The sequence below is a fragment of the Sciurus carolinensis genome, chromosome 10 (genome assembly GCF_902686445.1).
Source record: "Sciurus carolinensis chromosome 10, mSciCar1.2, whole genome shotgun sequence".
NCBI lineage: Eukaryota > Metazoa > Chordata > Mammalia > Rodentia > Sciuridae > Sciurus > Sciurus carolinensis.
The window spans coordinates 78879659-78906958 of record NC_062222.1 but is presented as its reverse complement, the minus strand read 5'-3'; the positions used below and the strand labels follow the sequence as shown (position 1 = coordinate 78906958).

Genomic DNA, 27300 nt, shown 5'->3' with positions numbered 1-27300 from the left:
TAATAATTCATTATCTAATATTTAAAGTTATCAAAAACCTAAGATATGTTTCCAGGCATGAAACTCAGTAAAAGCTGCAGTGTCGCCCCTGACATCTTCACTGGATATGGAATTCTGGGTTGACCATTCTTTTTAGTTTCAGCACTTTAAAAATGTTCCATATTCTTCTTGCTTTCCATTGAGAAATGTAGTTATTTAAATATTTGCTTCTCTGTGCAATGGCACTTTCTGTAGTTTGATCATGGTAAGTATAGACCTGATTTTCTTTGAGTTGATTCTGTTTGGAGTGTGCCGAGCTTCCTGATTCTGTAACTTTTTATCTTCCACCAAGTGTGGGATGTTTTCAGCCACTATGTCTTTACATATTTTTACACCTTGACCTTTTTCTTCTCTCAGGAGTCCAGTGACACAGTATTAGACCTTTTCTTATTGCCCAACAAGTCCCTGAAGCTCTGTTCATTTTCCTTTCTCTTTCTCCTTCAGTTTGGACCATTTCTGTTGGTCAGGGCCGTAATACAGAAAGTGATGAGTGTCAGGACAGTGCAGTAAAAGCAGTGAGAAGCAGAGGGATTGATCAAAAATAGAGAAAAGGGAGCAAAAATGGGCAGAACCTGGTGACAGATTAAATGTGGGGGATGAAGAGAAGAAAGAGTCAAGGATGATTCCCCAACTCCAGGTCTAGGTGGTGGTCATAACTGCAACAGAGAAAGCAAAGAGACCACTTCAGTTTAGTTGAAGAGATTTAATATTGTTTCTAGTGTTTTATCAAAGAATTCTGATAACTGGAACCAAAAACCTGTAGATAAGGTGACTTTCTGGTCACAAGCCTTCCCAAGAAAGAATGATTTTTGAGCCAGGCACAATGCCATATGCCTGTAATCCCAGCAGCTCAGGAGGCTGAGGCAGGAGGATCAAGAGTTCAAAATCAACCTCAGCAAAAGTGAGGTGCTGAGCAACTCAGTGAGACCCTGTCTCTAAATAAAATACAAAATAGGTCTGGGGATGTGGCTCAGTGGTCAAGTGCCCCTAAGTTCAATCCCTGGTGCTGGCCCCCGACTCCTGCAAAGAAAAGAATGATTTTTGGCAGAGAATGTGCTAGAAAATATTTGAAATGGCAGTCAAGCCCCCATGATCTTTTCACTTTGATCAGGTTACACTACATGGGAAAGAGGTGTGATCCAGTTTCTGTGCCTGGGACAGACACTACCCCAACCCTCTCTGATGGAATTTAGCTAAGGATAGCAATAATATGCTGCAGCCAAGATCTTCACTTAAATCGAAACTCCACAGTCTACGAGGTATAAATGGCTTTACCTAGCCCTCGTTATCACTAGCAGAAGTCTCAGTTCCACTCTGGTCCCACACCCCAGCCACTCACCCAATCATCTTGCATTGTTCTCATTTGAGTGAAGGTGGGCCATGGAAGTCAGAGGTGTTGGTTGTGACATTGCTGGCATACCACTGGTACAAGTCCCTGAGCAGAAAGAGAAGCTGGGTCTTCCCCTCAAGATGGCTGCCTAAACAAGTGCTGTGTGTCCTTCAGATGGTACCTAATTTTACGATGGCACGTGTGCACATACACACACACACCAAAGAAAAAAACCTGAATGCGAGTGATACTTTTCCATAGTGTCTGCACAATCCGTATTTTGTTTGACACTCATAATGTTCCTATGAGCTGTTTTAATGTAGCGATTGAAAGTCTGAAAGTCTGAACCCTGTAGCCAGACAACCTGTTACAGTTAAGCCTGCTCTAACTGTAAGGACTTGGACAAGTTCAGGAACCTCTACCTGCCTCACTTTGCTCATCAGCAAAATGGGGATAATAATAGTACCTGTATCATCAGGTTGTTGTAAGTAGTAACTAAAGAGAAAAACACTTGAGTGGTGCCTGGCACAGAGAAAGAGCTCAGTATGACATTATTATTAGTCTTAGGCAGGTATTATCCCCTTGCTGTTGAGTCACTGAGACACAGAAGTCAAATAACTTGCCTCATGGTGAGTTTTGTGTCTGAGCCTGGTCTCTGACTCATAGTCTGTGCTCATCCCAAAGCTGCAAAGAAGGAGGGGAGGGCCCAGCAGGATATTTCTGCTTACAGATGGGGAGGTAGGAGGGAGGGTCTGTGAAACTATATTTAGAGAAAGAACCCTTATAAATAGCATCTCACGCAGGCTGAGTTAACAGTTTATGCCAGATGAGAAGCTAAATAGATAAATGTCAATGATTTTACAAATTAAGTAGCTCCTGAGAGACTAGGGTGGTGTTGACGCACATGCAAACACACCTGTCCTCTCCCTCCACCAGTGATTTCTGCTTAGTGTTTTGTTTTTAAGAGATCTGCCTGGCAAAGATATGACTATAGTATAATCAGTTTTCCCTTTTTGCTCCCTTTATTGCATTTTTTAACCCAAATCTGCACATTCAAGAGCTTAGTGGAATAAAAATTTTTTCAAATACCATCCAAATACGTAGTAATGGACCAGAAGCGACAGAGATGCCCTCACAGTTACCCTGTTTTAGTGTCCATGGCTGCACTCAGCCTAGCAAATCACTTTCAAAAAAGTCAGAATGCAGGTTGGTTCTTCCCACAGAAGCTTCCCCATACCACTCCTAGACATGTTCATCTCCTTCTGTTCTTCCTTAGACCATGGAACCTAGAACATACAGCAGGTTCCTATGACACATTTTATGGTTCTGCCCAGCATTAGTGTCTTTGAAAATCAAAACCAGGTCTGGAAGGGAAAAACCTAGTAGATCAGTCAAGCCTGACCTCCAGTTGCTATCCATGGTGGCAGGTCCTTTTGACTGTCCTAGCACACTGAACATGCTGATCTCTCAGGAACCTGAGAGTTGAGCCAAGGTCAGCAGATCTCAGGAGGATGAGCCTTCTAGGACTTTGTGAATTTGCATTGCTGCAAATTGAACCCAGGGCCTTCTGCATACTGGGCAAGCCACATCCCTGGCCCTGTCACTCTCACATGTGAAGCCAAACTACTTGTCCTTGTGGTTTTTGTTCATGTGCAAGTTGTTAATCATCACACTTGTCCCTTAAACTACCAGCCCCTGTGAGCCAAAATGAGAATTTTTTTAAATGACATCAATTAAACTATTAAAAGTGCTTTGACTTCCTTCCAAGAGTGACATGTGATGTTAATTTCAAAAGTCATATATGTGTAGAGGAATAATGAAAACCATGAGACTATTCTTTTCTTTCTACCAGTTCATGTTTTTTTTTTAAAGCATTTTCTAGAAATTTTATTTCTCAAGATGAAAGGTGGAAAAAGATACCGAAGATTTGAATGAGCAGAAGGCCTTTTCCCAAGCAGAATGTTTTGCTCAGTTAACTACCTCTTTGTGTGTGTGTGTGTATAACACATTTTTTTCATTGTTGATAGACCTTCATTTTATTCATTTATTTATGTGTGGTGCTGAGAATCAAACCCTGTGCTCACACTTGTAGGCAAATGCACCACCACTAAGCCACAACCCCAGCCCACTTAACTACCTCTTTGGGTATAGCCCCATTTTCTTCAAGCCCAGGAGCTACACCCTACAAGGTTAAAAACTCCAGGTCTACCGTCGTGTGACTTCTCATGGCGGCCATTCCCATTACCTATCTGAAAAACAGAAATAATGGCATTTGATTTGCCTTGTCGCTGTCCAGTGGGAACATTGGGCAGGGTTGGTTTTCCCCACTGCTTTCCTTCCGGAATCCTTGTTCTTCTCTTCATGTGAACTCATCACACCTTACCAGGCATTTTGCTGGCGGAACCTGCCATGCTGTCTCACAGGCAGATACCATAGCTGCCAGCCAGCGGTGCTTTTGGGGGAAACAATGGCATTTTCCAGGAGAAGATAAGGAAAATTAAAGAATTAACATTAGACACTGTTCTTTTCCAGCTGCATTTTTCTGGGCTCAGTCTTCAGGGGAGGAGTGAAATGCTTATATAATGGACATTTTTTTTTTTTTTTTTTTTACTAAAATTGTCTTTTTGCATTGACTTTGGCTTTCCTCAGGTTGTTAAGACAAAGATCATAACCCACAATGAGATGGTGTAGCAGGGGCGAATTTTGTAACCACCTGAAGCCTTTGGAATTAGGCAGGTTGATGGGGCAACGGGACGTCACCATTCAGACCATTTCAAAGACATGGTGAACCTCTCTAACACTGAGGAACCTCTAGAGGCTCAGCTTCAAGACAGGAAGATCATGAAAAAACAAATATTTCTTTGCAGCAATGTCCCTGTATGCCTGATGGGCCCTCTGTGGTGCTCACAGTGAAGAGATAGTATGAAAAGTTGTCCTTCAATTCTGCTAGACAAAAACATTGATATCTTTTCCTTTGTTGTTTTATTTCCCCCAATCCTTTAAAATGAATATGTATTCCAACTCAGAGGTTGTGACCTTGATTTTTAACCAAGTCTTAATTGGAGCCACACAACTCAGCCTTGAAGTGTTGTGTTTTAAACTGGAAACTTTTTAGTGATAAAGAGGTTTACAAGAAAGGATTATATTCTTCTTCCATCTGGTTGCCTTAGGCTAAGAGAAAAGATGAAAGGCTAATTACAAAAACCCTAGAGTTTAATTTCTCTTGCAGCAAAGTAGCAGGCACTTAATGTAAATGAAATCAGACTTGAAACCACTAAGACATTGACTTCATTCCTTCAGTTAAATATACTGTTCGTGCAACCCTGTTTCATAAGTATTGAAATTTGGAATTAACTTGTTAAGTCGCATAGCTCTGATAAGTAGAGACAGTGAGGTGATGTACAAAGAACAAATGGCTGACTCTGGAAAAGGTCCAGGCGCAGTACTTATGATGAGCCCCAAGTCATGCTGCCGGCGCTCAGGGTGCCTTGCTTCACCTCAGTCTCCTAGCCTCACCTGTCGTAGGTGGATAAGAGTCCTACATTGCTGGGAAGACCGAATGAGATAATCAGCCTGGTGTCTTGCGGTGCATTGGCCTGTAGTAATTGCTCTGCAAATGGTGGCTGTGACTAACAGTCCACTCCACCCTCAGACCCTGCACAAGCCCCTTCATTCCTCTGACCCTTGGCTTCTTTATTTGTTAAACAAGAAGAGGGTGTACCCTAGCTGCCTGCTTGCCCACAGCATTGTTGTATCAGGTGAAAACCTGTCTTGAAAGGACGTTTACCTGTGAGTGGTTAACAAAGCAGTTGGGAAGGCAGAGCGGTACACGACACGACACAGGTGGGAAACACTATAGGCCGTGTGCAGGCAGGTGTTGGCCTGTCAGGACTGAATGGGTTCAGGGGAAGCAGTTGTAGACACTCAGGAGAAGGAAAGAATATTATGGCCTGCCACTGGGGAGTGGGCCTTACGGGGGTGGGGGGGGGAGACATTTGGCTGAGCCCTGGAGAAAAGACAAGTTGTGGCTGTAAGATGTGAATCCTCCTCACATTGACAGCTGCTGGTGATCTTCGCTGTCTCTCTCTCATTACAGGCTGAGCTCATTGAAAGCCTCACCCACAAGCTGGAGACACTCCAGGAAGCCAAGGGGAGTCTGCTTATGGACATCAAGCTTAATAATGCCTTGGGAGAAGAGGTGGAGGCTGTGATCAGTGAGCTCTGCAAGCCCAATGAGTTTGACAAATACAAGATGTTCATAGGGGACCTGGACAAGGTGGTGAACCTGCTGCTCTCCCTCTCGGGGCGCCTGGCCCGTGTAGAGAATGTCCTTAGTGGCCTTGGCGAAGACGCTAGTAATGAAGAAAGGGTACGTGGCCTAGAATCTTAGTTCAGTAAGTTTTCCCTCTGAGTGCACATATGTAAGAGCAATGCCATTAGACAGGATCCCTTCTCTCAAGAAGATAAAATCAAGCCAGGCACTGTGGCACACATCTGTAATCCCAGAGGCTCAGGAGCCTGAGGCAGGAGGATTGTGGGTTCAAAGCTTAGCCTCAGCAACTGAGCGAGACCCTGTCTCAAAACAATAAAAAGGTCTGGAAATGTGGCTCAGTGGTTAAGCACCCTTAGGTTCAATTCCCGGTACCCTGTCCCCACCCCCAGAAAAAACATGATGATAACATCGCCCTGGAGCTAGCAGGGAATAGATGATGAAGATAAAGGTAGCATCTTCCATGTCAAGGTGTGATGCTGACACTTAAGGCTCAGACTGCTAAGAAAAGTAAAAACACCGATGCTGGGGTTTATTCCCTCCCAACCTCTTCCTTCCTTTCTAGAACAAGATAAAAGCATGATGATAGATATTGACATTTAAAAAACAGACAACAAAACTTTGACTGGGGGAGGGGACAGAAGCATGAGCTCAAGGTTCCAAGGACTCTGTATGTGAGGGCCCACAGGCATTGCGAGGGTGCAGTGGGGTGTCTCCACCACAGCCCAGTCTGGAAGGAAGAGGACAGGTAACACAGTGCCAATCTCACTGGATAAATGCCTCAAGTGCTCTGTGTCACGCACTCTGGACTTACGTGCTTTCTGTGTGATCTCCTTGGATCCTTACCACACTTCCTCAGCATCAGTTTTTATTAAGAAACCAAATCTAATGCCTTGGGGTTGTTTTAGGTCTGTTTTCTGATTGGGCAAAAGAAGATATTTGAAAGATAAAACTTCTAACTTTGTACTCCCCCCCCTCCCCCAGGCATTGTTATGTAAGATCTCACAGGCTGTTTAGGGGGATTTAGGGCAAATACACATGAGCCTTTGATAATCCTAAATAAGCTAATTGGTGCTGAGGGATATTTAAGTGATTTTATTTCTTTATTTCCATTTTAAATTTTCTCAGTCACTTTGGTCTGAAAAGCCTGAAAGGATAAATACTAAATTTTTTAAAATTTAAAAAACCACATTCATGTTAGTTTGTTAGATTTTAAAAAGGAAAAGAAAAGCATGTTAAAAATTTTTATAGACTGGGTGTGGTGATGCCTTCCCGTAATCCCAGCAGCTCAGGAGGCTGAGGCAGTAGGATCACAAGTTCAAATCCAGCCTCAGCAACTTAGCAAGGCACTGTCTCTAAATAAAATATTTAAAAGCGGGCAGGGATGTGGCTCATTGGTTAAGCACCCTTGGGTTCAATCCTTGGTATCAAAAAAAAAAAAAAAAAAGATTTTTATAAAGCATATTAGCTCTGATGAGGTATTCTACTGCTGGATGTGGAGGTACACACCTATAATTCCAGCTGCTTAGGAGGATTACAAGTTCGAAGCCAGCCTCAACAATTTAGCAAAGTCCTGTCTCAAAATAAAAAGGGCTGGGGGTGTAACTCAATGGTAGAGCACCTCTGGGTTCAACCCCCAGTACCAAAAGAAAGATAATAAAGTGTGTTACCTTACCTTTGGGCTTGTGTAAGAAAGTCTACGATTATGAAATCAACATCGTTGATGGATTTCTCTCATTTTTTTTTCCCCCAGAGACTTGAAAAAGAAACCAACCTGAAAAAAAAATAAAAACTGATTTCTTTAGATTTGGGAAATATGATAGCCCCATTGTTATGGATCAGGGAGAAGTTCTCAAACTTTAAAATGTTGTAAAAGTATCGCCATGCAGTCCTGTTAAAACACGAATTTTGGGCCACCTCTACAGTTTTTTATTTAATAGGTGAAACGGAGGCTGCAAATTTGCATTTTGACAAGTTTCCAGGTGTTGCTACTTCTGGCCTAGCAACCACACTTAAGAAGCACTCAGGCACTCAAGGTACCTTGCTGATTGCCTTTTGTCAGCCCAGGGCCAGAAAGTCAGGTCATTATCCCAGCCATCTAATGGAACCCCTCCCAACTTGAAGCTACCAAACGGCTGTGCAAGGGAGAGAGCTATAGAATGTGCAGCCTAAGGGTTATGAGTCGATGTTCAAAACATTCTCCTCACTGACAACAACTGAAATAAAAACTGAACAACTGAGGTAGGAACTTAGATATTTTGCAGTCTTGCGAAGGTTGCCTTGCAGGGAGCTTGGTTCTTTTCTTCCGTCCCTGTGCCCTCTGCTGATCTGTTTGTTTTGCCCTGGCAGAGCTCTCTGAATGAGAAAAGGAAGATGCTGGCTGGGCAGCACGAGGATGCCCGGGAGCTCAAGGAGAACCTGGATCGGAGGGAGAGGGTGGTCTTGGACATCCTGGCCAATTACCTCTCGGCAGAGCAACTCCAAGATTACCAGCACTTCGTGAAAATGAAGTCAACACTCCTCATTGAGCAGCGAAAGCTGGACGACAAGATAAAACTGGGCCAAGAGCAGGTCAAGTGTCTGCTGGAGAGTCTGCCCTCAGACTTCACTCCCAAGGCCGGGGCCCTGGCTCTGCCCCCGGACCTCACCAGCGAAATGACTCCTGTCGGGGGATGTACTTTCAGTGGCATTTTTCCAACATTAACCTCTCCACTTTAACCTATTCTAAAATACCCAACCAAAAGATCCCTGCTTCTTTCAACACTATTTAATCTGAAAAAAATGTTTCACTGTGTAAACCACTGTGTAAACTCCATGGGTTACTGGGGCTTTCCTGGATAAGAGGAAGAAAGTCCTATGCAGGAAGAAGCCTGGTTTTTTCTTCTTGCCCTTCATGATTGATCTTTTGAGAGCTTGAATGCTGCTGGAAACTCACCCCCTTTCTATTATTACTTTGTAGTAGAAAGAAAGTTAATGAAACTGTGAGGCTTATTTGGAGGGTGTTGATTGCTCGTTTAGGTTTTAACCAGCTGAGGTGACGTAGATCAGTGCGTCCCTCAGGAATGTATCCACAGTGGCCTTTCTTGCTGATGGGCAGGATATCCTGATGGCAGGGTACAAGTACCATTAATGAAGGGTCTGCAACACAAAGCCTTAAAAAGACACATGTTGAGAAGAAACTTGCAAAACCTTGAACATTGTTATTTATATTTTTGAAAATGAAAAAAGATCATTATGTTTGTGTGCTAACCACTTATTTGATTCTATTTTGTGGTGGATGTAGACAGTTATGTCTGAGCTTTGTATTTTGTGAAATAATGAAGAATTCCAAAGATAGTCACATTGAGCGTGGAGACTTTGTTTTTTCTTACCCTTTTGACGCCTGTCTGATTTTTACATTACACGTAGACAGTCCAACTTGCCTTAGACTGAGTACGGGGGAATCCCAGTTTCCATTGCTGCCACATGTCTATATTCCTCCTGTATTAAACAGGAACACGCACGCCTTCCCCAGCAGGAAGGCTCTGTGCAAAATGGTTGCCACAGCACTTCTAGTGCTTTTCTGTCATTATCACTGTGGAGGAGAAAAAGCTAAATTTTATTAAAAAGGACAGTACTCAAACCTATAAACAAGAGAAAGAACTCCAGAATCCAAACCAGTTCCATGGAATTTGTTCTGTCCTCCTATACATTTTTTTTTTTTTTTTTTTTTTTTAAAGATGGGGTCTTGCTAAATTGCCCAACTGGACATTCAACTTGCAATCCTCCTGCCTCAGCCTCCTGAATAGCTGGGATTATAGATGCATGAATGCCTTCCTTTTAAAGTTAGTTTTCCTAAAATGCCAAACCTATTAATTACATTTTTATTAAAAACTTCCTCCTTAACCTCTAAAGATTGATTCTGCACTATCATGTTTCAATAATGACACCTCAGGGGTTCTGTAGCCCTGTTGAGTTTTGTCTTGTTGCTCAAGTTGTAAGCCTATCAAACTGGAAGGATGAGAAGGAGGTTAGGGGCCAGTAGCAAGGCTCTTTACTGCCACTGAGGTGGCACGACCCTCATACTTTGAGCAGGTGGTAGTGAGCAGTGCTGTTGGTTGGTTGGTTTTTCTCACATGTGTTTAATCTGTGACTGGTGGCCACCTCTGTTGACTTGGACTTGCAAGTACCGTATCAGCTAGTCATAAAAAATCTGGAGAGTAAAATTTTTAGGTTAAAAAAATGATGAGGATACCAAATGCTCCTTTTTTTCTTAGTACATTTTAATTATTTAATGACATTTCATCTCTGGTTAAGAATACCAAAACTGTAGTTTCGGTCCCCAATATAGATGGTTTTTTATTTACTTAGAAACTTCCAGGTGGCTTATTATTTCTTACAAGCAATCAACCAAAGCTATTGCTTCCTACTTTGGAGTTTATAAAATGTGTGACTCGTCTGACAGTATCTTGTTTTCCAGGAATGTTTTCAAACGCTTCTCTCTTACATCAGAGGTCCATCCCCCAGGAAATCAGTGGCAGCAGCGAGCACATTCAACAGCTACACTACACAATCATTCTGAAATAAAGAAAAACCTTGCATCCAACTGACATCCCATCAGACTTAGGCCAATCCAGAAGCCTGAAATCAATTCCAGTTGGCAAATGTATGTGTCTGGATCCTTGCAGTCAGACCAGATTGAAGCCAGTCAGTGAATGTCTACAGATGTTCTTAGTGAAATTCCTCACAGGCGTTCTAGGGCTTCCAGCTCCCAGCAACTTTAAGATTATTCTTCAGGATTTAGGGAAGTTTTTGCATGTTCAGTCTTTCTCCATGACTTTTCAAATTTATTCATGTAAAAGTAACCCCACTGCAGAGTGACAGGCGATGCTGCTTGGCATGCCACAAGCTTATGACCCTTCCAGAATTATATCCCTTCTTTTGTTACACTGCAATGTTTTTCCCTTGTTATGTGAAATGTGTGAGGTTGTAAGTGTGATTTTGAAATCTAATTCTTGGGTGGATGTGGTACTTATTGGAATGGGACTTGACCTCTGTACTTTGAAGCAATCACTCATCCAACTTTCAAAGTTTACTTTTAAATGCCTTGAGCTAGAAAAGAAACCTGTGCATTTTTCCTTTTTCCATTTTGCATTCTTCTCAAACTATTATATAATCATTTACAGTAGAAGCCACCCTTTTTCCTCCTAACAATATCCAGCATGATGTCTGTCAGGGTTTTAGGATACAGGTGACAGCACTGTGAGTGTTCGGGTCATTAATTTCAGACACATTTCCCATTACACATCAGGTGGTTTAGTCTTGCAATGCTCCAAATAAGGACACTCCACAAGCCTGTGAAGCTCCAGGAAAGTACAGTGTCCTGCAACAAAGTCAGGTGGCCTCCACCTCCTGGGCCACTTGAGAGGCTCCTGGGCCTGTTGCTACGTGTCCTCCTTTGACTCAGCCTGTTCTCATGCTGTTTTTTTCTGGTGGCTTCTAACCCCAAAGAATGCAGGAAGGAGCCATAGCGAAAGTGTCCGAGTTTCTCTCAGAGACACTGTCGAAACCAAACATATTTTCCTTTGCTCCAGGGGAACATCTTAGGTTTCGTTTTGCACAACTGGTTTCCAGAATGGAAGATTAGCAAAGGGCTGAGGTCCTTAGAGGGGCTCACAGGAGAAACAGCCTGGACTCTCCCACTTTCCTCCTACTCCATTGTTAACATCTGATCTAAAATCACTAGAAGTTTAAAAAGTTAATATAGGCCTTGAGCTTTGCCTTTAGACATATATTTTATTTAAGCATCTTTTATGAAGATACTGGGTTTCTTCTGGATACCGAAGAACATGTTGACTTTTTGATCTTACATGGTTCCAAACATTCTCTTTAGTTTTACTGTCCATAATATTGCAGGCTTTATTCTATTAGTTTAGAATTATTTTTTTCTCTTTTAGAACAAAATGAGTTTTATTCACCTTACTGTTAGAAAAGGGAAAACTTCAGGCCGAAACAACTTCGTCTCCAGCAATATTTAACAACATGGTCAGGAGAATATGAAGTGGCTGCTCCACATAGATTATTTGGGATGAAGGATGTATTGTTGCCTTTACTCTAGGATGAAGCATGGGATAAAATGATGAAGGCCATTTCCATATCAGAAAGGAACACATGAATAGTGTTCTAGTTTTAAACCTCACTTTTCTTATGAGAGCTCATTTGGACAGTTTAAATCATGGTTTCTTGAAGTGTGGTCAAGACTGCCTACATCGGAATCCCTTGGAATGCTTGTTAAAAAATACCAGTTGCTGTGACACATCCAAGTAGGCCCGGAATCTGTATTCTAGTAAGTTCCCTAGGCTATTCTGCATGGTAACACTTGTAGTATCATTTGCATGATTTCTATTGTTATGATCACAAGACTAGCATAGGTTCATGTAATAATCCCAGGAGATTTTATTTATTTTTATGTGGTGCTGAGGCTTGAACCCAGAGTGCTCTACCACTGAGCCACAACCCCAGCCCCGCTAGTATCTTTATATGACCCCCAAGGTAATGATAGGGATTTCTCCACTGCTCACTCTTCCTGAGATCTGTTTTAAGCATCAAGAAACTAAACACTTGAGCTCAATTATTTTTCCTTAGAAAGAATCAGCTTATCATACCCTGTCAGTAATTTGAAGTTCTGCCCAACTGAAATAATCATCACTGTCCTTTTTCAGTGGGGACTTAAGATTTCTGTCACTTCATCACAAATCCCGTGCCACATATAAGTTAGAATATCTATTGGCTTTGATTTGACAATCTAGCTAATGAAAAAGAGTGTGTTAATTTCCTTTGAGAAGTGAAAGGAGCTAACCACTCAGTTTCAAAACCCTAAAATCAAAATTAGCAAAGAAAAAAGTTGCAAAGGAAGAAACAGGCTCACTTATTTCTACTTCATGTTTTAAATTCTTGATGAGTGGAAAGGCAGCTGCATTTCTTACTAAAACATCAGCCTTGATATTGATTTACATAGTGAGCTGAACAAGGGAAATTTAGTATAAAGAATTATTAAATTCCGATAAAAGACCACAGCATATAAGGAAATTCTATATGACACCCTAGAACTATGAGTATCCAAGGAAAGAGACTTAGCCGCTCCCTAAGACAGGCTCAGACTGCCTTGGGGAACTGAACTGGTCCCACATAGAAGGGAAGGTGGCTGCTTTGCAGTCCCTGGGCAAGCCACCCTCCAAAGTGCAGGCAGGTACAGTCCATCCACAACCAACTGCCTGGCAACGCACGGGGTAGAGGGGCCTGCAGAAGGCGTGGGAACCCTCTGGGATGCAGATGATCTGCAGAATCAAAGAGCAGGTATTGGCATTAGGTGTTTGGGGCATTGAAGCAGGCAAGAAATCTTTGGGGGCTGAGGAGAAAGTTATCCCCAGGCTGAGTCTGCAAGGTCCCTGAGGCACCACACATTCTGGGCACGTGGTTGGGGCAGAACTCCACCAGAGGGCCTCATACCTGCATCACTGACCCACCAGGTATTAACCAGGAACAGCAAGGATACGGTCTCCAACTTACAATGGCTAACCTCAGGGTCTTTGGCTTTTATGATAGTAGAAAGCATATTCGTACAACTATTATTTGTCACTTTCAGAATAGTATTCAATAAATTACATGAGATGGTCAACACTGTGTTATAAAACAGGTGTTGTGTTAGATGACTTTGCCTGACTGTAGGGTAGTGTTCTGAGTGTGGTGAAGGTAGGCTAGGCTGAGCTATGATGCATTAAATACATTTTCAACTTAAGATAATATTTTCAACTTACAATGGGTTAAATGGTACATAACCCCAGTAGAGTCATCTGTTGTCCTTTCTTTCTTCCTGCCCCTCTAGCGCCCTCTACTGAAAAACTTACAGCGTGCTCACTGAAGGGTGAACTTGGAGCAGAGAGGCAATAGATGGATAACTGAAACAGATACTTTCTAGATTATTACCCTTGCTTTATCTTCTGGAATCATGCAGAACTTTTTAGTTGTTGATTCTGTAAGAACCACTTCTCAGACAGCAGATAACAATGTGTGTCAAATGGACAACACATCTCTTGAAGGAGTCATCAAAAGTGTTTGTTTGTTTCCTTTAGATGTGATCCAGGCATCTGTATTACCCAGAATACCCAAAGGAACAGTTAAACTGCAGTCTGTTTAAGATCACATATTAGTTTCGTGTCTGTCGATCTGTCTGTTACTGCTAACTTCTATCTTCATATCTCTCTGTGTCTCTACATCTCTCTTGGTGTGTCTGTGTATTTTTGTCTATCTCGACTTCTATTTTTGTCATTTTCTTGTTATTTTATTCCCCAAATGATTCAAATTATCTATCTTCATTTTATCCTTTGTAAATTTCAGATTGGCTTTGTTTTGTAGAATAATTGAGTTATAATAAAATGAAATAAGTCAACAAAGAGGGCTCATAGGGAATGGGATGACAATTTCAAAAAACTGTCTTCCATCCTGAAGATTAAAAGAAAGTACACAAGGATGTGATTCAACATTTATTCCTTTGTTTTTCTGTTTTAGGAATGCCTAAAAAATTAAAAACTGATAATGCTCCTGCTTATACATCAAAACCATTTAAAGATTTCTGTTCTAGGTTTAATATTTCTCATTCTACAGGAATTACACTGTATTGTATCTCTAGTGAAATTATTTGTGAACAAATTTATTAAAAGGTGAAAGATAGTCTAATATTCCTGCCAGTGCAATTAGGTAGAACAAAAATGAAAGTAAGCTTAGGATATAAAGAACAAACATTTTTCCAACTTGAAAGGTCAAATTCAGTTTGATAATAGATATGTTTTGATGTTATTATTTAAAACTCTGAGAAAACTGCCCAGATTAAGGAATAATTGCTTTAATGTAAGTTTAAAACTCTGAATAGATGCTATATTTTCACACACAAAATACAAATCCTTTTCTTCCTCCATGTTTCCTTTTAAAAAATCTATTCCTTGACATTTTCTACAAATCTTACTGAAGTTTTCTTGCTTTTGAATAATAAATTTTGAGGAGAATGTAACTGAGGATTTAGAAGGAAATCATAAAGACTTCTTGCAAATGTTAGTAAAAGCTAAGGAAGAAGAGAGAACCACATACAGTGGCATACAACTGTAATCCCAGCTACTCAGAAGGCTGAGGCAGGAGGATCCCAAGTTCAAGACCTGAGTAACTTAGTGAGATTCTGTCTCAAAAATTAAAAAAAAAAAAAAAAGAGAGAGAAAAAGAAAAAAGCCTCTAAAACAGTTGGGATGTAGCTCAGTGGAGGAACATCCCTGGTTTAATCCAAAAGAAAGGGAAGGGAAGGGATAAAGGAAGGAAGAAGGAAGAAAATGTATTGAAAGAAATAATGGCAGAAAGCTTCTCAAACCTGTGGAAGGAAATCAAAACCCAGGTCTGGGAACTCAAAGGACCACAATAAAATGAACTCAAATGAACCCCCATTGAGAGACACCTTATAATGCATGTCTAAAATCAAAGAGTTTTAAAAGTACAAGGATAAAGCAAATTGCCCCATAAAAGAGAACCTGTGTAAGATTCTCAGTGGATTTTCAGTGGAAACCTTGCAGGCCGGAAAGGAGGGGGATGATATATTCAAAATTCTGAAAGAAAAAATTGCCAGTAAGGAATATTATACCCAGCAACACTGTCTTTCAAAAACGAAGGAGTGAGGCTAGGGTTATAGTTCAGTTGGTAGAGTTGAATCCCCAGCACTGTGGGGAAAAAAAAATGAAGGAATAATAAAGACTTTCTCATGCAAACAAAAGATGAGTTAATTTATCACCACTAAACCTGCCTTAAAAGAAGTGATGGGGAGGGAGGAGGAGAAGGACAGGGTGGTACTAGGGACTAAAATGCAGAAAACTATGTTATATGCATATATGAAAATGTCAAAACGAGCCCCACTATTATGTATAACTACAATGCATTACAAAAATAAGGAAGAAAAAAAGTGCCAACAGGAGTTCCTCAAGCAGAAGAAGGAAGATATTAACTCGTAACATGAAAACATATGCAAGTATAAAACTCACTGGATAAAGTAAAACAATCTAAAACAGTCTAACACTGTATTGTATCTCTAGAACAAAGGCTAAAAGTCAAAACTATTAAAAATAACCAAAGCTAGCCCAGCACAGTGACACAACCTATAATCCCAGGAGGCTGAGGCAGGAGGATCACAATTTCAAGGCCAGCCTCAGCAACTTAGTGAGAACTGTCTCAAGTTTTAAAATAAAATTAAAAGGCCTGGGATGGTATTAAAATGCATAAATGCATAAAATTTTTAGAAAATAATGAGGAAAATTTCAGGACATTAATCTAGGCAGTGATTTCTTGGATATGACCCCAAAAGCAAAGGCAATAAAAGTAAAAATAGACTAATGCACTGTAAAGGAAACAATAAAGGGACAACCTGAGCTTCGGAGAAATTATAACGGCACATCAGATAAGGGGCTAGTATTCAAAATATTCAAGGAACTCAAACTACTCAATAAGAAGAGAACAAATAATTTTATTTAAAAATGGGCAATGGACTCAAATAGATATTTCTCAAAACATACAAATAGCCAACAAATATGTGGAAAAATGCTCAACATCTTTCCCAAGTTTACGGTAGCATTATTCACAGTAGTCGAGACATGGAAGCAACCCAAACATTCATCAATGGATGAACAGATTTTTTTTTAACATGGTATATATACACATAATGGAATACTATTCAGTCCTCAAAGCAACAGGAAACTGTCATTTGAAACAACATGGAGGAACCTGGGGGCATTATGTTAAGTAAAATAAGCCAGGCACAAAGAGACAAATACTGTCTGATCTCACATATATGTGGAATCTGTAAAAGTTGATCTCAAAGGAGAGTAGAACAGTAGTTACCCTCGGCTGCGGGTGAGATGTCTAGGAACCTGGAGCTGCTGGTCAATTAGCAATGAGTCTCAGAAAGAATAATCTCTGGTGTTCCACTATTCAGCCCTGTGACTACAGTTAATAACAATGTATTGCATATTTCAAAGTGGCTAAAAGAGAAGATTTTAAACGTTCTCACCACGAAGAAATAACAGATAGTTGAAGTGATGAATTCGGTAGTCCAGTTTGCTCATCCTGTAATGCATTGAAGGAACTGAAATCAGCATGTCAGAAATGTACCGCAGGACTGGAGATATAGCTCAGTTGGTAGACTGCTTGCCTAGCAAGCATCAAAGCCCTCAGTTCAATTCCCAGCATCGCCAAAAAAAAAAAAAAGTACCCCATAAATATACATTGTACCAATAAATGTGTAAAAGTATTTTGTTGATTAAAAATAGAATTTTTTTCAACAAAAGAAATCAAACAGAAAGCTAACTAATAATGTGCTTAGTATAAGCTCAGGAAATCTGTTGGCGTGTGGCTAAGTAATGCATCTCCAGAGGTGGATGATGAGTAGACTGCATTGGGAAGGGGGTACAGCAGGAAATGGGTGATCCATCATTACTCTGGATAATTAAATATGTCCATTGGCAAGGAGAATTGAGAAGAAAAAATGTCTGGTAACAAAATAGAACTAGATAGCTCTTCAGATCAGCATGATCAGAAATCAGTGGGAGGTATCTAACTAAAGGACTTCTATCTATAATGCATAAATATATTTTTCCCTATGCATTGCCAGGTTCAAAAACTGAGACCCTATAGCAAAAGACAAATCAACAAGAGAAAAGCTTACCAATTTATTAATGTAAGTTTTATATGACATGGGTGCCTTCAGAAATGAAGACCCAAAGAAACAGGGGAGCTGATTTTATGCCTCAGTTTGATGCAGAGTGGACAGTCAGGGAGATGGGTTATTAAAAGGGCTCTGAACTAATGGTGATAAACTGGGGCAACTTAGCAAGGCCTGTTCACTCAAGTTCTTCTCCGTGTCTGTGTCTTCCTGGTTTTCCTCTGTGTGTGGGGAGGACCTCTCTGGAATGAGGGTCTTATGACCTACCTGGGGAAAAGTCCGAGAACTCTCATGGCCTGCTCTAGAGAAGCTTCTGCTGTTTTCTCCATTGCCAAGCTGGATTATTTTAGGAAAGTGTCCTGTCCTGTCCTATGTTACAAATAATAGACTAAATTTGTATTTCTTGTTACATATAAATACAAACGAGCAATGAAAAGAAAACAGTTTTAAGGTCTTGCACAAAGAATTAAATAGACATTGCACAAAGGGAGATATATAAATAGCCAATAAGCACAAGTAAAGTTGAGCAACATCTTTAAATTATCAGGCAAATGCAAATTTAAACCATGATGGGATTCCATTTTACTCACTAGAATGACTAGTCTAGTGTTGGTATGTAGAGGAAATGGGTTTCTGCTGGTGAGCATGTAAGCACTTTGAAGAACTGTTTGGTAAAATGCCACGTAATTAAACATTTATTTAACCCAAGATCTAGCGATTGGATTTTAAGTGGTTTTTGTTTTTGTTTTGGTACTAGGGATTGAACTCAGGGGCACTTACCACTGAGCCACATCCCCAGTCATTTTTTGTATTTGATTTAGAGACAGGGTCTCACTGAGTAGCTTAGTACCTCACCATTGCTGAGGCTGGCTTTAAACTGGAGATCCTCCTGTCTCAACCTCCTGAGCTTCTGGGATTATAGTCGTGTACCGGGGCATCCAGCTTAAGTGATTCATTAGAGAAATGAAAATACAGATCATTAACAATGGTTAGATTTAATGATTTTTCAACTTTTAATGCTTTGTGAAAGCGATGTGCTTTTGGTAGAAACCATACTTCAGTTTTGATCTTTTCCCAGGGTAGCAATACTCTTTCATAACGTTGGGTGGTGGCAGTGAGCCTCAGGGCCAGTCAGCCATGTGATCAAATGGTCACCACATATAAAATAGACTTTATGTTAGACGATGCTGCCCATCCATAGGCTAATGTAAGTTCTGAGCACATTTAAGGTAGGCGGGGCTGTGCTCTGATGTTCAATAAGTTAGAAGTACTAAACGCATATTTGACTTGTGATACTTTCAACTTTACAATGGGTTTTTCAGGACATGACCCCATTGTAAGCCAAGGAACATCTGTATATGTCCATTAAGAGACTTGTATAAGAATCTCAGTGGTAGTTTGAATCACAATAGTCAAAAAATTGAGGTTCCTTGTCGCTCCATAAGGCCGGTTTCAAGCAGAGGATATCTGTTTCTCGGTGAGGCAGTTTTTGCTGCTTATCGATCCCCTTGTGTTTACCCATTTGTCTGCTATGATGACCTGCAGTCTGCCAGCATATCGACACCTTTTTTGAGAGCAGATTGCTCACTGTCAGGCATCTATCATCCGCCATTTGCCTGCCTCTCGCCTGTCCATCGCCTGCCTTACACCTATCCATCACCCAACGCACGAGGTTCACTCCCGATTGTCTGACAACAGTCAGGAAACTGATTGCCAACCGCCAGTGGAGCACCAGCTGCCTGCTGCGGCCTGGAAGTTCACTGTTACAGTACCTGCAGGTTTGATTACACGTGACTGCCGCCATTTTGAGACAACAGCCAGGCCCCATAGGACCCCTGGCTGGATTGACTGAGCCCAGTCTCCAGGATCCCTCAGCCCGACCAATCACTCCCTGCCTCTGGGGCCCTCACATTGACTGACTGCTCCCTGCCGCCAGGACCCCCAGACCAACTGACTGCGCCCTATCACCGGGTCCCCAGACCAACTGCACCCGGCCTCCAGGATCCCACAACCACACCAAACACACCTGACCTCCAGGACCCCTGCTGGACCAACTGCATCCCGTCTCCAGGACCTCCAGCTGACCACGTCCACCCCTGAGCTGCAGCTCCCCATTTGCCAACACATTTTGAAGTCAGAGCAGCCATCTTGGATAATCCTGGGAGCCTGAGCTCCAATTTTTGGGTGGGGCAAATCCCATCCTGAGACGCCTGCTGGAGGCTTGAAACTCATTGTCAGGTACCTCTCATGCATCAGGCTACTGAACACTGGGAGGTTTCATTACTATATGACTGTTATACAGTAGATTTTCTTTTTTCTCCTTTTTAAAAAAATTTAAGTTTTTATTTCTTTACTTTTCTTGCTCTCTTTTCCTTTTGTTTACCTGTTCCCTCAGAGTCTCTTTCTCCCTTTTTTGCATGCTAACATTCGATTTCTTTTGATTACACTCTCACCCTTTCTATTTTCTAGAACTTCTGTATATTCTTTTCTTATCCCATTAACAGCCACATTCTACATCCCTCTGCATCCTCTTTGTTCTCCATTAGAAACTGCGACCTTATTGCAAACCTGTTTGTTTTACTGAAGATAATATTTGAACTCATTTTGTTTATTATGACAATTTTGTTATTGTCCCAATAGGAGCTATTTGGTCTAGGATTGCATAGTGTCTGATTTGGGCACTGCTAATATTGATCTCCCCTTAAAGAAAGGGTTTTGGAAACCTATAGGGCCACTAGAAGCCTACAGGGGGAAATCTGCAATACACCAGATCTGCACTGCTAGAGGGGAAGATACATGAACAACATGAAAAAACAAGGGAAGAAAATGATCCAAACAAATCTAGATTCTATATTAATAGAATCCAATGACAGTATGTTAGAAGAAATGTCAGAAAAGGACTTCAGATTATACATGATTATACATGTCAGATTATACATGATTAAGATGATTTGCGAAGCAAAGGATGAGATAAGAGAGCAAATGCAGGCAATGAATGATAATACCAATAAGCTGAAAGAGCACCTGCAGGAAGCAAAAGATCATTTCAACAAAGAGATAGAGATTCTCAAAAAAACCAAACGGAAATCCTTGAAATGAAGGAGACAATAAACCAAATAAAAAACTCAATGGAAAGCATCACCAAAAGACTAGACCACTTGGAAGACAGAACCTCAGATAATGAAGACAAAATATTTAATCTTGAAAATGAAGTTGCCCAAACAGAGAAGATGGTAAGAAATCATGAACAGAATCTCCAAGAACTATGGGACATCATGAAAAGACCAAATTTAAGAATTATTGGGATTGAGGAAGGCACAGAGATACAAACCAAAGGAATGAACAATCTATTCAATGAAATAATATCAGAAAATTTCCCAAACCTGAAGAATGAAATGTAAAATCAAATACAAGAGGCTTACAGAACACCAAATGCACAGAATCACAACAGATCCACACCAAGGCACATTATAACGAAAATGCCTAACATTCAAAAATAAAGATAGGATTTTGGAGGCCGCAAGAGAAAAGCATCAGATTACATATAGGGGGAGACCAATACGGATAGCAGCCGACTTCTCAACCCAGACTCTAAAAGCTAGAAGGGCCTGGACCAACATATTTCAAAGCTCTGAAAGAACATGGTTGCCAACCAAGAATCCTATAACCAGCAAAACTAACCTTCAGATTTGAAGATGAAATAAAATCTTTCCATGATAAACAAAAGTTAAAAGAATTTACAAATAGAAAGTCTGCACTACAGAATGTTCTCAACAAAATATTCCATGAGGAGGAAATGAAAAACAACAATGGAGGTCAGCAAAGGGAGGAACTACCTTAGAGAAAAACCACTCAAAGGAGAAACCAAGCCAACTTAAAAACCAAAAATAAGCCAAATGACTGGGAATACAAATCATTTCTCAATAATAACCCTGAACGTTAATGGCCTAAACTCATCAATCAAAAGACATAGACTGGCAAAATGGATTAAAAAGAAAGACCCAACAATATGCTGCCTGCAAGAGACTCATCTCATAGAAAAAGACATCCACAGACTAAAGGTGAAAGGATGGGAAAAAACCTACCATGCACATGGACTCAGTAAAAAAGCAGGGGTTTCCATTCTTATATCAGATAAAATGAACTTCAAGCCAAAGTTAGTCAGAAGGGATAAAGAAGGACATTTCATACTGCTTAAGAGAACCATAAATCAGGAAGACATAACGATAGTAAATATTTATGCCCCAAACAATGGTGCATCCCTGTACATCAAACAAATCCTTCTCAATTTCAGGAATCACATAGACCACAACACAATAATTCTGGGTGACTTGAACGCACCGTTGTCAACACTAAATACATCTTCCAAACAAAATCCAACCAAAGAAACCATAGAACTCAATAACACAATCAATAACCTAGACTTAATAGACATATATAGAATATTCCACCCATCAACGAGTGGATTTACTTTCTTCTCAGCAGCACATGGAACCTTCTCGAAAATAGACCATATGTTATGCCACAAAGCAGCCCTTAGGAAATGCAAAAAAATAGAGATACTGCCTTTTGTTCTATCAGATCATAATGGACTGAGAGTAGAAATCAATGACAAAATAAAAAAGGGAAATTACTCCAACACCTGGAGACTAAATAATATGCAATTGAATGAAACATGGATAGCAAAAAACATCAGGGAGGAGATTAAAAAATTCTTACAGGTCAATGAGAATGATGATACAACGTATCAAAATCTCTGGGACACTATGAATGCGGTACTAAGAAGAAAATGCATTGCATGGAGCGCATTCCAGAAAAGAATGAAAAGTCAACAACTAAATGACCTAACATTACAGCTCGAAGCCCTAGAAAAAGAAGAACCAAATAACAGCAAAAGTAGTAGAAGACAGGAGATAATTAAAATCAGGGCTGAAATCAATGAAATTGAAACAAAAGAAACTATTCAAAAAATTGACAAAACAAAAGGTTGGTTCTTTGAGAAAGTAAACAAAATAGACAAACCCTTAGCCACACTAACAAAGAGAAGGAGAGAGAAGACTCAAATTACTAAAATACATGATGCAAAAGGAACTATCATGACAGACACCACTGAGATACAGAACATAATGAGAAGCTACTTTGAAAATCTGTATTCCAACAAAATAGAAACCACCGAAGACATTGACAAATTTCTAGAGACATATGCTCCTCCCAAACTGAACCAGGAGGATATACATAATTTAAACAGATCAATATCAAGCAATGAAATAGAAGAAGCCATTAAAAATCTACCATCCAAGAAAAGCCCAGGACCAGACGGATTCTCAGCCGAGTTCTACAAGACCTTCAAAGAAGAACTCATTCCAATACTTCTCAAAGTATTCCAGGAAATAGAAAAGGGTACCCTACTGAACTCATTCTATGAAGCTAATATCACCCTCATACCCAAACCAGGCAAAGACACATCAAGGAAAGAAAATTTTAGACCAATATCCTTGATGAATATAGATGCAAAGATCCTTAACAAAATATTGGCAAACCGTATCCAAAAACATATTAAGAAAATTGTGCACCACGATCAAGTGGGGTTCATCCCTGGAATGCAAGGATGGTTCAACATTCGTAAATCAATAAACGTAATCCATAATGTCAATAGACTTAAGGATAAGAATCATATGGTTATTTCAATTGACGCAGAAAAAGCGTCAAAATAGACGCTTTCGACAAAATACAACACCCGTCATGCTCAAAACACTAGAAAAAATAGGGATAGTAGGAACATACCTGAACATTGTAAAGGCTATTTATGCTAAGCTCATGGCCAACATCATTCTTAATGGAGAAAAACTGAGACTATTCCCTTTAAAAATGGGAACAAGACAGGATGTACTCTTTCACCACTTCTATTCGACATTGTCCTCGAAACTCTAGCCAGAGCAATTAGGCAGACTAAATAAATTAAAGGGATACGAATAGGAAAAGAGGAACTTAAGCTGTCACTATTTGCAGATGACATGATTCTATATTTAGAGGATCCAAAACCTCCTCCAGAAAACTTCTAGACCTCATCAATGAATTCAGCAAAATAACAGGCTATAAAATCAACACGCATAAATCTAAAGCATTTTTATACGCAAGCAACGAAAGAGCTGAAAGGGAAATGAGGAAAACAACTCCATTTGCAATAGCCTCAAAAAAAAAAATAAAATACTTGGGAATCAATCAAACAAAAGAGGTAAAAGATCTCTACAATGAAAACTACAAAACATTGAAGAAAGAAATTGAAGAAGACCTTAGAAGATGGAAAGATCTCCCATGTTCTTGGATAGGCAGAATTAATATTGTCAAAATGGCCATACTGGGCTAGGGATGTAGCTCAGTTGGTAGAGTACTTACCTCACAAACACAAGGCCCTGGGTTCAATCCCCAGCACCACAAAAAAAAAAAAAAAAAAAAAATGGCCATACTACCAAAAGTGCTATACAGATTCAATGCAATTCCAATTAAAATCCCAATGACGTACCCTACAGAAATAGAGCAAGCAATCGTGAAATTCATCTGGAAGAATAAGAAACCCAGAATAGCTAAAGCAATCCTTAGCAGGAAGAATGAAACGGGGTATCGCAATACCAGAACTTCAACTATACTACAAAGCAATAGTAACAAAAATGGCATGATATTGGCAACAAAATAGACAGTAGATCAATGGTACAGAATAGAGGACACGGACACAAACCCAAATAAATACAATTTTCTCAGACTAGACAAAGGTGCCAAAAATATGCAATGGAGAAAAGATAGCCTCTTCAACAAATGGTGCTGGGAAAACTGGAAATCTACATGCAACAGAATGAAACTAAACCCCTATCTCTCACCCTGCACAAAACTCAACTCACAATGGATCAAGGACCTTGAAATCAGACCAGAGACCCTGCATCTTATAGAAGAAAAAGTAGGTTCAATTCTTCAACTTGTTGGCTTAGGATCAGACTTCCTTAACAGGACTCCCATAGCACAAGAAATAAAAGCAAGAATCAATAACTGGGATAGATTCAAACTAAATAGCTTTCTCTCAGCAAAGGAAACTATCAGCAATGCGAAGAGAGAGCCTACAGAGTGGGAGAATATCTTTGGCACTCATACTTCAGATAGAGCACTAATTTCCAGAATCTATAAAGAACTCAAAAAACTCTACACTAAGAATACAAATAACCCAATCAACAAATGGGCTAAGGATATGAACAGACACTTCACAGAAGAAGATCTACAAGCAATCAACAAACATATGAAAAAACGTTCACCATCTTTAGTAATAAAAGAAATGCAAATCAAAAACTACACTAAGATTCCATCTCACCCCAATTAGAATGGCGATTATCAAGAATACAAGCAACAATAGGTGTTGGAGAGGATGTGGGGAAAAAGGTACACTCATACATTGCTGGTGGGGTTACAAATTAGTGCAACCACTCTGGAAAGCAGTGTGGAGATTCCTTAGAAAACTTGGAATGGACTCACCATTTGACCCAGCTATCCCACTCCTCGGCCTATACCCAAAGTACTTAAAATCAGCATACGACAGAGATACAGCCACATCAATGTTCATAGCTGCTCAATTCACAATAGCCAGACTGTGGAACCAAACTAGATGCCCTTCAATTGATGAATGGATAAAGAAACTGTGGTATATATATACAATGGAATATTACTCAGTTATAAAGAATAATAAAATTATGGTATTTGCACGCAAATGGATGAAATTGGAGAATATCATGTTAAGTGAGATAAGCCAATCTCAAAAATCCAAAAGACGAATGATCTGACTGATAAGCGTATGATGACACGTAATGGGGGGTGGGAGGGGGGCAAGAATGGAGGAAGGAGGGACTGTATAGAGGGAAAAGAGAGGTGGGAGGGGTGGGGGGAAGGAAAAATAACAGAATGAATCAAACATCATTACTCTATGTAAATGTATGAATATACAAATGGTATGCTGTTATTCCATGTACAAACAGAAACAACATGTATCCCATTTGTTTACAATAAAAATAAATTTAAAAAATTGAAATGAACCCAATATCCATCAATAGATTAACATATTAATCAAAATTGCTGCACCTTAATACAATGGAATACTTGTCATCAATTTTAAAAACTGATAACAGTTTGTTATCAACAACTGTTGATACATGTAAAAACATTGTTGAAATGCAAAACCATTGTTTTAGGCAAAAGAAGTCACACGCAAAGGAATAACCTACTGTTTAATTCCATTTATTTGAAGTTCTAGAACAAGTGAAGCTAATCTATAATGATAGACATAAGAAAGTGGCAGCCAGGATGGAGGGAAGCTAATTGAATGAAATGAGCAAAGGGAAATTTTTTGGAATTATAGAAATATCCTGTATCTTGTTTTGGGTGTGGTTCTATGTGATGAGGTTCAAAATACTCCATGTCAAAATGTAGCATCTTGGCATATTAAGTATTTTGAACTAATTGAGAAACTGCATGTGTAGAAAGATCTTTCTGACCTTCCCCACCCTTTTCCTCTGAAGCAGATCGTAAAACTTTAGAAGGATTTTCTCATTTTCCCTTGAAGTATGTCATAAGACCCTGCTGTGAAAGATGCCACCCTTATACCCAGAGGAAATGAACATCTTTATCTCTGAAGACTCAGGGACACAATAAAGAATCTGAATGAACAGGCTTTGCTAAACTCCCCACCACAGTCCAGGGCACAGAGGACTTGAACAAGACCAACTATCTTTTTTTAAAAAATATTTTTTAGATGTCAATAGGCCTTTATTTTATTCATTTATTTATATGCTGTGCTGAGAATCAAACTCAGTGCCTCACACATGCTAGGCAAGCACTCTACCACTGAGTTTCAACCCCAGCCTAAGACCGACCATCTTGATATTACTAGTATTTGTTGAACATTACACCCAACAACTGAAGAATACACTTCTTTTCAATTATGAATGGTATGCGCACCAAGACAGATCATATGCATGGCCATAAAACAGCTTAAAATGAAAAAAATTAAAACCATGCCAAATGTTCTTTAACAATGGAATTAGAAATTAACAACAATGGGATACTTAAAAAGCAGCAAATATTTGGAAATTAAATGATATACTTCTATAATTGGATCACAGGAGAAATCATGTAATTAGAAAATATTTTAAACTAAATAATAATGAAACACAACTTACTGGTGAGATATTGAATATTCCCCCTAAAACTAGGATATAGGCCAGGTTATCCTATTCAACCACCTCTACTTTTCATTTACTGGAGGCCCTAGCCTTTGCTACAAGGCAAAAAGAAGAAATCGAAGGTAAAAGAAGAAATCGGACTTTGCAGAGTTTACAAAGGAAGAAATAAAACAATCTCTATTTTCATTTGCCATCATTATTTACCAAAAAAAAAAACCCTAAGCAATCTATAAATGACTCTTAGAACTAATAAGTGAATTTAACAAGGTTTAAGGATACAAGGTAAAGATACAAAAGCAATTGTGTTCCTAAATATTAGCAACTACTAATTTATAATTGTGTAAAAAAAAAAAAAAAAAAACTCGAAATAGTTAGGAAAAATGTAGCCAAGGACATGAAAACCTCTATACTGATGATTATAAGACACTGTTGAAAGAAATTACAGAAGTGTAAATAATGGAAATATGTCAATTCTCCCCAAAATTTCACAAAGAAAAACATTTATTTAAGTCAGTTTGTTTAATTCAAAGAACTGAGGGTACTAAAGCATTTTGAAAACTAACAAATTTGGAGTATTTACATTATATGACTTTAAGAATTACTGTAAGAATAGATTAATCAAGAAAGTGTGATCCTGGCTTAAGGATCCACAAAGAAGAACCAAATGGAACCCAAAAATATACCAGCACTTATAAAGTCCATTGATATTCAAAGA

General features: G+C 39.6%; 1 protein-coding gene across 3 annotated transcripts in view; it reads left to right on the top strand.

Annotated features, from left to right (window-relative positions):
- Positions 1–8979, top strand: part of Shroom3 (shroom family member 3) — a 172088-nt gene extending 163109 nt beyond the window's left edge. For all 3 annotated transcript variants that reach the window (XM_047566174.1, XM_047566173.1, XM_047566175.1), the window contains exons 9-10: positions 5466–5738; positions 7989–8979. In XM_047566174.1, the coding sequence (XP_047422130.1) occupies positions 5466–5738; positions 7989–8357 (642 nt within the window). In that variant the 3' untranslated portion in view covers positions 8358–8979. The remainder of the gene's footprint in view (positions 1–5465; positions 5739–7988) is intronic.
- The last annotated feature ends 18321 nt before the right edge of the window (positions 8980–27300 follow it).